Genomic DNA, 12,456 nt, shown 5'->3' with positions numbered 1-12,456 from the left:
CATGGCTAAAAAATTGCGATCGTGTTCGTATAACACACTAAAAGAGATTCGTATAACACGGTAAAACATCATTGCCGACTCGTATCGCAACAGGATCGGTCGAATCTGGACCAATAGCGGATATTGTACAAACCCTTGAGTTTAAACGAGCACTGGACCTACTAAAAAACATTTATTATTCAATGGCCATAAAAATTATATTTTTATTAATGATGTCTCCAAAGTTAAGTTATTTTTCTGCGAAAAATTTGTTGATCGGGAAACACGCGTCTGCCGTTTGACGAGCCGCTCCGCCACAAAAACAAGCTTAAGCAATGGCGTCGTAGAATGGTGCACACTCTGTAAGTAATCCTACAATTTTTTGTTTATAGCATAGTTTATATGGATTATTCCCAAAAAATTATTTGTGATTTGGAAATGTTGAGTCAAATTAGTCTAGAATCAATTAATTTTATGGAAGGAAACCTTTCAAACAGCCATAGCCCCTAAACTGCATATGTACCAGGCTGCGATTAGCTCATGTATTTAAGTGACTCGTACAACACGGATTCATATAACACTGAACGTATCTACAGTGTTATATGGGGGGTCTACTGTACTTGAACTAAGTGAAACATTATGTTCAAGTTCAAATGATTCTGAAGATAAGAAAAATTATTCTCAAAAGTACTAAGCTAAAAATATTATTTGATTCGCATGAGACAATTCATTAGAAAAATAAAGTTGTATATCAGTTTATTTTTATTATTATTTTGTACTCATTCAAATATTTTAAAATCAAATTTTCTTGTTATTTAGTATTAATCATTAGGCAATATGTTTGACTGAACTTTATGTTAGGTGTTTTGATTGGTTTGGAACAAATTATGCTTGGTTTAGTGTTAAAGTAATTTTTTGACAAAAATTTTTAATAACGGATAATTTTTAAATTAATTTTTTAAGACTACTTCGTGAATAATTAGAGAATATCAAGGAAAAATTAATATTGTTTTATTCTGAGTGCTTATTTCTGTTTTGAACATACTTAAAAATATAAAAATTTCGGAGTTTTATATCATAACATGAGTAATTTGGTGTCATGAGCAAAGTGACATTCTGTTGGAGTAGAATGATGAAAATGTCATGTCATCGGTATTTAAAGATATGCACATAAGGCCAAATAGTGACATCACTTACTAAATATTCATTTGATATTAGGAATTTGAAACTACTATTTTGAAAAATAATTTTCTCAGAAATGAAATAGTATTCAGTTGCAATATCAATGAACAAATTAGAATGAATAACTATTAAAAATCATTCTGAGAAATAGAAGAAATATTAAATTATTAAAAATTATGTGATTCTTTCCCAAATTTAAATATGCTCAAAAATTTTTAAAGAATGTTTAGTGAAGAAAATGAAATAAATTGGAGATTTATCTGCTACATCTTCAAAAAAATATCCTTTTATTAACCAGAATTCTCTCATCAGTTGCAGGAATGGGGGGGGGCCAGATTTACACAAACCAAACAAGCTGTAGCTTAGGACAGGATCCCCAAATTTTTTTTGAGTGGCAATCCCTTTGAGGATTCCTCTGACCTTTTATTGATGGCCACTTTTCTGTTTTGGTAATACAACTAATAATAATAATAATAAATAAATATCTCTGACTACTTACAATGGGCAAATTTAAAACCTTCTAAACTGTTGTATACATAATCTATTGGACTAAATTTTTAACGAACCGTTTTCAGTTGGCCTCTGGGGAAAATATGGACCAGTTTGGCTTAGGGTCTCACATTTTTATATGAATTGTTATTTAATGGAGTGGTAGGGCTTGTTATATGTTATAACTTAAGGCCTCATCAAGTCAAATTCTAGCAATGATAGAAATTATTATATTAAATAATGACTCATCATATTTCAATCATCAAGAATAGGGAAAAAAGTTGTGAAAACTGCAAGTTTTTACAAAAATTGTTACCGAACATTTTTACTATATTTAATTATATTTAAACATTATTTATTGAACAGCCTTATATATATTTATTTGAGAAGATAAAAAGAAATAATTACTAATATAACCAAATATTTAAATTGTAACAACCGTTTTCAATATAATAAAAAGTAGGATAAGTTAAATGCAGATAAGATATTGTTTTGAACATGTTGGTGGATTGTTATGTATGCAATGTGTAAAATTAACGATTGTTTTTTGGCACTACAGCCTATTACACTGGGCTCTACGAATTGTTGGCAATGTATAAGGTATGCAAATTAGTTTTCTCTGCTTTGAATATTAACTGCAAATTCATTTCCCGAATCGATTGCAAAATGTTAACAATTGTATAATTCCAAACGTAACATTTATTTTACTATGCATTTGTAATTTTCATACATTCATACAGCAAAACGTAATCAGAATGATGTAAATATTTCAGCAAATAAAGTACGATAAGTTAAAGGGTGTAATAATAAAACATGGCACAGAGAGCTGGACAAAAAGTTATAGCAAAATGTAGTGAAAACATAATCATTCGTTGCATTTTATTGAAATCTGTGAAACAATTTGCGTCATATCTTAAATTAAATGAGTTTGCGGTATGTGATGGTCTGAGGCTTCTCCGCTTCAGACCGTCACGGTCTGAAGCAGAGAAGCCTCAGACCATCATATAGCTCATATAGCTCATATAGCTTTCATATAGATCATATAGCTTATGATTATCATGATGCAGTACGTGACGTACTGCATCATGATAATCATAAGCTATATGTTATCTAAAAAGAGGACATCAATGTAGTACGGAGGCGTGTCCTCTATTTTGACTTTAAAAATGTCCTTCCTTTATTCAAAAACAATGTTCTCTCTCCTTTTGGAATAATTTGTCGTCCATTCATAATTTTTTTTGTAAATATTGTCAGTATCAATCCATATGGCACAATGGCAAGCGATATATCTCTATCAAGTGTGTGTCCCATCCAGAGAGTTGTGTTTACTGTGTAGGCCTATATATATATATATATATATATATATAAAACAGTGAGTACTCACTTAACGTTGTTTTTTTGGGCAAGGCGACAGGGCGTATTCGTTTTACGTTAGGGTTTCTCGTTTCCCGGTCTTTTGCTTGTCCCGGGATTCCCGGATAAAAGTGAACTGTTTTCCGGGATAGAATTAATTATGTTTAAGATATACAAAATAGCTTGAAATCAAATGATATAATTATTTTTCATTTTTAAAGTAATCTAATACGTTCTACAACCTCCAAAATCACATTAATAATGCTGTGTAAGATATATATTAAAAATTATCTTTGAATTACGTAGAAATGTTCACTAATAGAAAAAATGTATTAAAGTTTGCTGGAAACTGCATACATCAACAACAACAACAAAAAAAGACTTTGAATTGAGTTGAAAATGTAAAGAAAAAATGAATTTAGATCAAACTTCTAACTTAGAAGGTAATTTTCGTTTTTTTTAAATAAAACATTATAATAATTTACAACAATATTTGTATTATAAGATTTTAAAAAGCAAAGATGGTCGATACTCCGTCCACTCAATCTAATTCTTATTTTAGTAATGAAAAGTCTCGCTACCGAGAATGCCTTTTGCGACTCAATTGATGTGATTGGAATCGTGTTTGATGCATTTAAGAGAAAATGATGCTATGTGTTTTTTCACCCGTAGCCTGGAAGATTTCTAGTTCGTTTTCGAGACTGTAGTACTTCTTTTGCTCTCTAGTATTCTTGATTTGTCTACCTTGGCTGCTTTAATAGCGGTATTAAGCTTGTAGCCCGATAATTCGACAGTTCGTTTGTCTTTAATGATCAGGTTTATGAAGAAAAACTTCACACTTGCACACTTCGTACTCGTTTGCATCCTTGCCAATTTGCACAATCTGGCATAATGCAGTTATTGAAGCTACTGTGCATGGTTAAAAATTAAGACAGCATAAGCACAATTATTTCAGATATTACAGGTTCTGACAAGTAAAGAATTTTCAGAGTCCTGTCACAAATAAGCTACGCATTGATTATTTACCATTTGTAACGTGCCATAACGAGAAAAAATTTAAAAAACTAATAAGTAGGTTTAAAATTAATAAATACAAATTTATTCTGACAGTTTATGATTTAATTATGCTTTCTATTTGCAAAATTTCCTGAACTTTAACACAAAATAAGAAAAAAGTGAATTTTTAAGAAATTTGTGGAATATCCCGGGTTTAAAAAAACGACCGGGATCTCGGGATCCCGTTTGAGAAACCCTATTTTACGTTATACGCCCTGTAATGAATTCCTAACTTAATGATACTAAAATCAATGTTGAAATCTCACTACACTTACAGATAATGTGTTTAAGACCTGAAAAGTCGTTCAATACTCTGGTATCTTGTTATTGATGTGTAGTAATTTTATTTTCCCGGAAGTTATATATAACGGAGGAAAAGTATGGAGATCGGTCATAAATAATCCCCAAGATTTTTACATTTATAATCAGAATAAAATCTCGTAACAGTTGGAGCCATACACAATCTTAAAAGTTTTGCTGGGAAAGTTATGCAACTCGCTGCTGGATTTTTTACTTTTTATTTGCACAGATTCTTAGTTACATATATATATTTTGAGTAGAAAAAATTTTATATTGTTTTGTGACTTTTTTCTTCTCCCATATTTAAATTCGAGATTAAGGTTCCATTGGTCAGGATAGTGTAGTACGTTTTACGTCAGTTCGAAGTCATTACTCCAGTTCTACAATTAAAAACTCTAAAGAATGACGTCAGATTTACATAATGTGTATTGTCCCAACCAATCGAATAGGCCTTAAAATTCTCAAGAGAAAGATTTATTAATATCTCTCAACAATCTCGAGATGTTCCAAACAAATTTTAAAACTAGAGAAATATGTCGAAATGCTTCTAACAATGGTACTTTTTTTTTAAATGTATTATATTAGTTTAAAATAGTAAGTTCCTAGACGTGTTTTCTCTAATGTTTCTGAATTAAGACAGTATTAATTTCTAGCAATCAATATAATTATCACTATTTTCACATGGTATAAATTTAAAGGGAAGACATAAATTATATATCAGTTTTTCATTTATTTACTCTTAATATGCTTCAAATAATCCGAATGAATTGAAGAACAAATTATAATTTTAAGCAATTAACTTTACCGGCGAAAAAATATTTTTGTTTAAGAAACACTAAGACACGCACAAAGTTAAAATTGTGTGTAGCGCCATCTGTTACGAGAATTTATATAAAAAATAACTTTTATATTATTAATTATTATAAAAAGACAAAAGACAATTTTGGGTTTGAGATGATTTTTTAAAAAATTGTAAATATCAATAACGAGTAAAATTTTCGATTAACGAGGTCGTGTGTCATATCGAGATACACCCCCCCGACCTTTAACCACCAAAATTTAATAGCATCAATGCCCCTTTATATACACGTTACCATGCCAAATTTCGTTTCTTAATCTTTATTCCGTCACGAGATGTTAAACGAAATTAACGCCGACACACACATCCTTTTTTTTTTACTTTTTGGGGTTCAGGGAATGTCAAAACGTGATTTCAAAAATCCGGAAGGTCAAGCGTCATACTATTATGTTATAACAGCCGGAAAAGTAACCTGTTGTTACATTATAGCATCCAGGAAACGTCATAATCCATTCGGGATTTTCAAACATATTTTCGGTTTATAAAAACAAATTTTATTTATTATAACACAGAAAACGAACAATATACATAGTAAATTCAATATATTTTTTTACAGAGAATTAATTCTGTTCAACAGAAATCATCGAAAACGGTTTACTAACGAAACTTTTCAGTTCGTTGGAGAGAGTTATAAACTATTTAATTTATGTGAAACTGAATAACTAGACTAATATTTATATATATATAAAATAATAAATTCTTTAAATATTTTTTTTGTAAGGTAACATCTATGTACCCAATTAAAAATTAATTTGGAAATGTTTAGATTAATGGTCGTTGCTTCAAATCACAGTAATCTTCGTATGATTCTACATCCTCACCTTCGCTTCAATGCCATCCACTTCGTTTAATGTCCATTATGTACATACATCGGATCGCGTCATTTATCTTAAGGATGTGTTTTTTAGGGAACATCAAGTAGAAGGTTGTTTGGGTTGTTTGTTCTTTTCACAAGGGCCTAGAGCGATAGAATTACATCCGTATATCCTGTCATCGAATGCTAATTTAATGGGGCACTCAAACATGTGAAGGGTGAATTTTTTTATCCATTTATCCCAATAGCATTCGTAAAATTTGTTACAATCGTCCGGATGATAGAAAAGTCCCGGCCTCGTGCAAGCGATTTCTGGTATTTCGTTACCTGTGTCGTTTGTTTTTGACGTCACTACGAAAGGAAGATTGGTCTTCTCTTCCGGCCTTTTATCTGGCGGGGGTGTTAGTTTAGGTATGTATTTAAAAACGGTAGAAGCAGTTGGAAATTCGATATTTTTAGGATCTCTTGCAGCCACTTTATTCACATCGGGAGTTAATCCTTTTTCTGGTGTTTCTTCCTGATTGAATGGCAATTTCAAATCCTTCCCTTCTCGATTTATGTTAGAATTCGATAAATCATCTTGAATCTCTTCGACATCATCCATTCTTCTACTGAACGTTGTGGATGGATCGTAAAATTGTCCATCTGTTCGCCTTCTAAATTGCTGAGTCGAATAATAAATTCCTGACTGACCGGACTGAGATGTAGTGTATGGTTGAGACGTATAAATTCTGGTTGATGATGCAGGGTGGAACCTCTTTCTGAATTGTTGAGATGGATCTGTACTGCGATGCTCTCCTGTCAGAAGACCTTCGTACGAATACTGAGGTCGAGAAGTTGTTATTCCGTAAGATATTTCAGGTTGTCCAGGTCTTCTGTTTCTAGGGGGAGGTACCCCATATTGGATTTGACCTAAGTTTCCGTATCCATTAAGTTTTTGGACACCTTTAGTGACGTATTGTTGACTGTCTATTGGGTCTACGAATGTGGGCCTAACTTGAGATTTTTTGTCATCAACTAAGTAATCGTCATCGACGTAATCTTCATCCGAAATATCTTCTAAATCTTCATCCGAAAACGTCTTCGGAGTTTGGGGTCGATTTCTAACATTTGTCATTTGTGGTTGCTGAACTCGAGTATTGCCATAGTTGTCTGTCGTTCTGTATGTACTACTTTGAGGTCCCCTAAACTGTCTAGTTTGTGGAGTGACGTAATCGGTAGAGCTATATCCGTCATCCTCGTACTCGTCTTCTTCTTCGCCTTCTTCTTCGGGTTCATATTGATAAGATCTAGGCGCTGAAGATGTTTGAGGTTGTACGTAATCTACATTGTATGGTGTAGCAGTAGTAGTGGTCGTTGTAGTAGAAGTAGTGACAGGAATGCGAGCTAATGGCGCTTGTTTTCTTGTCTGTCGTGATGAAGATCTAGTTCTTGTTCTGGTCCTTCTAGCAAACTCAGATTTAGGAGTTGTGAAATTGTCATCCCATCCTCGTTTTGGTTTCTTTGTTGTTGGCTTTGTAGTCGTTCCTTCAGTAGTAGTAGAGGCAGCAGATGTGGTGGTGGTGGTGGTGGTGGAGGGGGTGGTTGTAGTGGTAGTGATGGATGGGGTAGTGGTAGTTGTAGTAGTCGTAGTAGTGGTAGTAGTACTAGCTTTCTGCGTTGTAATTTCTAATTTATTTACTTCTGTTTTTGGTTCCTCTAACACAGTTTCTTTATTGATTTTTTCTGTAGTATTAATTATATCAGTTTTAGGAGCAATAGTGATAGTCAAATCATTTTCATTTTCTATTTTCTCGTCCACTCTTTTATTAATATCCACATGTTCATTATTATTAATGATAGTGACGGAATCATTTTCATTTTTTACACTATTGTTGTCCATTATATTAGATATGTTTAAAACATTATCAGTAGCTGAAAAATTTGATTCAGGAATCTGACTGGTAATATTTAGAATTAGTTCAGTAGTAAAATTGTAAAATGATTCGTCAGTGATATTAAGTGGTTCACTATAATTAAATAAATCGTTAGAAACGTTTAATATTTTCTTAACGAGCAAATCATTTGAGGTTATGTTTTCCAATAAATTATTATTATTTAAAATATTCAATATCTCATTATCCAATTCTACTTCGCTAAGAGTGGAATTGATTTCAGTTTGGTTATTTTCAGTGTCTATTTCATCCACATCGGCAGTTATATTGAATAAATTTTCGCTAGCCGTAGTTTCTACGGGAACAGTCTGAGTTGTGTCTTTTGAAAATGTTGTGATTTCTGGATTTTCAGTGGAAATAAGTGTATTTTCAGTAGGGATAACTGTATTTATATGTAACGATTCGGTTGATGTAATTTCTAAAGTAGTTTGTTTCCTACTAGATGTAGGTTCGTCAATTCTTCCTCTGTCTCTACTCCTTCCTCTTCCTCTTCCTTTTCCGCGTCCTCTTTGCCTTGGAGTTGGCGTTGTCGTCGTAGTTGTCGTTGTTGTTGTCGTCGTCGTCGTCGGAATTTCTGTTGTCATCGTAGTAGTTTCTAGTAATTCGGTCGTCGTTGGTAACGGGGTAGTAGTCCGTCCTCTTCCTCTTCCTCTCCCTCTTCCTCTAGTTTGACTTTTTCGTCGAGAGTTTCTATCGTAATTTGAATATGGATCATCAGTATAATCATTGTAATCCACGAATCCTCTCTGTGTTCCTCTTTCATAAGCGTAACCTCTTCCTCTTCCTCTTAAAGGTCTACTAGTGGTTGGAATCTGAGTCGTTACGGTTGTACTTTCTATCGTGGTAACAGTGGTTGACGTTATATCTTCATCTTCTATTGCTTCTGTAGTTGTAGGAGCAGATGTTGTGGTTCTAGTTCTGCCTCGACTGGATCTTCTTCCTCCTCCTCCTCCGCCTCCTCCTCCACGGATACGAGCTCCGAACCCAAATCTATCAAACCTCCTATCAGCAACTGGCGTTTCTGGAGTTTTTTTAGTCACAAAACCACTCAAAGTCTCCATTAAATGTTGCAAAGTTGGAATAATTTTCCAATTCGCATCATCTTTATTTTCCGTATATTCATTAACAGGTTGTTCAGTTAAATCTTTCTTTTTTCCTGGAAGTTTAGGATTTAGAGGTAATTCTACAAATGGATAAGATCCAGAAGGCCTTACATTGGTAAAACCGTTAGGAGTGACGTAAATTAAACTTTTTTCAGATGTTTTATTTGATTTTTCTTCGGTCAGAGAAAAAGCTCTGCTGTATTTTATATCTTTGTCATCGATAGAAGCCTTAGTGTATGACTCTTTATCAATCGTATCTTTTGGATCTGCAGACGATCTTCGTAGCAGTCCTTGTTGCAAAGGAGGGAAATCGATACGTATGAATGGAGAAGATCCAGTATTTTGAACGGGTGGTGTTATACCACTTCTACGTCCAAAGAGAGAAAAATCATTTAGATGGTTGTTTCTAGGAAGTAATTCAAATTTAATGGTAAAATCTCTAGGGCCAGAACGTGAAGTAAATCCGTTATAAGGTAAATCATTAGGATAATAATACTGAGGTGTAACCACGGGTGTTGGCCGTTTTACTGTAATCATCAAACCGGGTCGATCACTCACTGGTGCCTGATACTGTCCAGTTGGGTAACTGTAAGTTAATCTGCTATAATCATTTGGGTTTTGCTGACTTACATATCTCGGATGATGATCTTGAGGCGGGGGTGGGTCTTCATGCACATTTTCTTCTTGAGGTTTTTCATCATAGTTAGATTTCACTTCTTCTTTTCTAACAGGAGCGGAGGCTGGGAGAGGTTTAGTGCTTTCCTTATCCTCATCTAAATCATCGTTACTATCTTTTGTTTCTGAAACTTCATCTTCATCTCCGAAATCTTCGTCATCTTTATCGTTATCTTTGTCACTGTCGACGTTTTTATCTAGAGGAAGAGTTACAGTCTGTTTACCGATGGAAGGATGACTGTATCTACTTGCCGGACGATGGTTAAAATTGTAAGTAAGTCTAGGAAGATTGTCTGCGTCGTAAGTTGTTACGGATAAAAGTGTCGGTCTCTGTGGATAGAATCGACTCACCCCGAACGGACGTCGACGTCGTGAAAGAAAATCAAGGGGGCGACGAGATAAATCAAATGGACGGCGAGTGAAATCAAATGGGCGACGAGTGAAATCGAATGGGCGACGAGTGAAATCGAATGGACGACGAGGGAAGTCAAATGTTGTGGACCCTAAAACGGGACCGATAGGACCTAAAGGCCCAATAGGGCCTATAGAAGATCCTGGTGAAGTTAGAGTTTGAGTATTTTCAGTGGCTGCGGTGGAAGACGGGCGCCTCTGACGGCCCTGTCTCGACCTATAACGGTCATCCATTTGACAACCGGGTACTTGCCATCTCCAATTACACATTCGTTTTTCTTCATCGAAACCCAATAAAGGAAATGGACATCTGAACTCGTAGGCTCGAGGAATACCATTACCAAAAACAGAACAATAATAAAACCATCTACAATTTTCTGGATCTTGAAAATAGCCGACTCCGGGGCAATTGAAACGTTTTCTTGGAACTGGGAATACTTCTCCCGATCCATCGCAGGGAGGACTCCAAGATGGCCAGTTGCAAATCTCATATCTTTCATCGTAGACTAGTCCTCGAGGACAATCGTAAACTAAGATATAAGCTCTATCGCGAAGAAGTCGAGGTTTAACGCAACGATAAAATAGGGAACAATCTTCCGGATGTCGAAAGTATCCTCTACGATGACAGAGAAATTTATTTTCGGGTCCAATCTCTCCCGCTCTCTTCACGATGCTGCTTCTCTTTACAACTTCCACATTTTGCGACTCCGAAGTCTCCTCGTCGTTTGCATCAATTTTGTTTACGTTTTCGTTAAAATTGACTAAAATGTCTCTGACGCTCTTTATGAGTGGAAAATTCCCATCTCCGCAAACATTTTTCACGTCGTCATCATTAATAGACCACACAGTAACGCCTCCTAAATCTCTCAACAATACATATCTTGCCTAAAAATACAAATTAAAAATAATGTAATACTCAATTAAGCTCGCTAATCACTAACATTTAATTTTGTAATTTTCTATAAGGTACTGTACTTCACGGGTATACAGATGTGCCTTATTCCTTTTTCACTCTACGATGATTATTATCTGAATTTTTTGATGAGATCGAGTCACGCTATTTATTTTTACAAGTGAAACGTGTTTTTCAAAGAATTTAAAAACAAAATTATTTTATTATAATATACTTAGCTTTCAATTTTGTTTTAAATGAGACTTTGTGAAAGCAGCTGCATCAGATAGAGTACGTATTAAAAATATAAAATAGAAAAATATATTTTGTTATTACAAATGAAAAACTGTACCATAATTATTTAATTTTTTGTCATTCTTCGTCAAATTACTTTAGAAAGAGTTGAAAAATGTTTTCTGTCTTCCTAATTTAAGGTCAAATTTCTTATAGTTTTGTTTTAGAATTAGAAATTAGGATAATATATAGTGTTCATTAATTAGGTGTCGTAGCAGCACCATCGAGAGTAGAGGAGCTGGAAATTTTTTCCTGTGCTTGGAGAAAACTCGGGCGTATAGTGATATAGTGATTCCTACTCTATAAATTAATGTTATTTTTAATAATAAAAATAAAGACTTTAAAACTGTTTTTTTATTAGTAAAGAAACCATCTACGTATTCTGTTTGTTAAAAAGAAAAAAAAAAAAAAAAAAAGCAAAGGAGGTCTATGTAAGCTCTCGAAGGTACTGGTTGTTAGTGATCCACTAACTAAAACGTTTAGAACAAGGTTTAGCTAACACATTACTTTACTCAACATTACCAATAAGAAAGATTGTTTATTTTAAAACGTTTCTTTTCATCAAAATTTTCTAATTATTTCATAAGATAGTTTGTTTAGGTTGTAATTTTCGATATTATTTTAAAATCAAAATTAAATTTTTACGTTAATTTTTAATAAAATAAATATTACGTCAATAAATAAAATAAATATCTTCGAACCAACCTTTAGTTTTAAGCTAATTTCATCGTCAAATCCGACCCAGAGAGGTCCATTGTATCCATAAGGAGCTGTTTGATCCCTCTCTCTCTCGAATGTCCAGTTTCCCTCTTTTGACAGAGAACACCACTAAAATCGAATTATTTCGTCAAATTCCTTATATAATTTAAAAATAAACTGACAGAAATTGAGATACATACTTGAGAATGAGTTAAAATCCAAGTAGCTGGTTGTGTATCATTTCCAATAGCAGTAGCTGGTGATCCAGGAACTGTAAGACTTTCATTTTTTAAAACGTAAGCTTTTGCAAAAGTAGGAAATCCGACGTTCAGTTTTTCTTTAGGAACATCCAAACTGAGAAGTAAATCAACGCTTGAATCCTGCGAGAATGAAAACGAAGTTACAATCATTAATTT

The 12,456-nt window shown here is 33.7% G+C and overlaps 1 protein-coding gene across 2 annotated transcripts in view; it reads right to left on the bottom strand.

Annotated features, from left to right (window-relative positions):
• Window positions 1-5,689: 5,689 nt before the first annotated feature.
• Window positions 5,690-12,456, bottom strand: part of LOC136986768 (uncharacterized) — a 90,621-nt gene continuing 83,854 nt past the window's right edge. For both annotated transcript variants that reach the window (XM_067284367.1, XM_067284366.1), the window contains 3 exons: window positions 12,241-12,420; window positions 12,047-12,169; window positions 5,690-11,040 (listed from right to left, as the gene is read on the bottom strand). In XM_067284367.1, coding sequence (XP_067140468.1) covers window positions 6,133-11,040; window positions 12,047-12,169; window positions 12,241-12,420 — 5,211 coding nt within the window. In that variant the 3' untranslated portion in view covers window positions 5,690-6,132. The remainder of the gene's footprint in view (window positions 11,041-12,046; window positions 12,170-12,240; window positions 12,421-12,456) is intronic.

This window comes from Centruroides vittatus, unplaced genomic scaffold (assembly GCF_030686945.1).
Source record: "Centruroides vittatus isolate TY-2023 unplaced genomic scaffold, ASM3068694v2 scaffold_1172, whole genome shotgun sequence".
Taxonomy (NCBI): domain Eukaryota; kingdom Metazoa; phylum Arthropoda; class Arachnida; order Scorpiones; family Buthidae; genus Centruroides; species Centruroides vittatus.
Note: the sequence above shows the minus strand (reverse complement) of the source record. Positions and strands in the feature narration are given on the sequence as shown.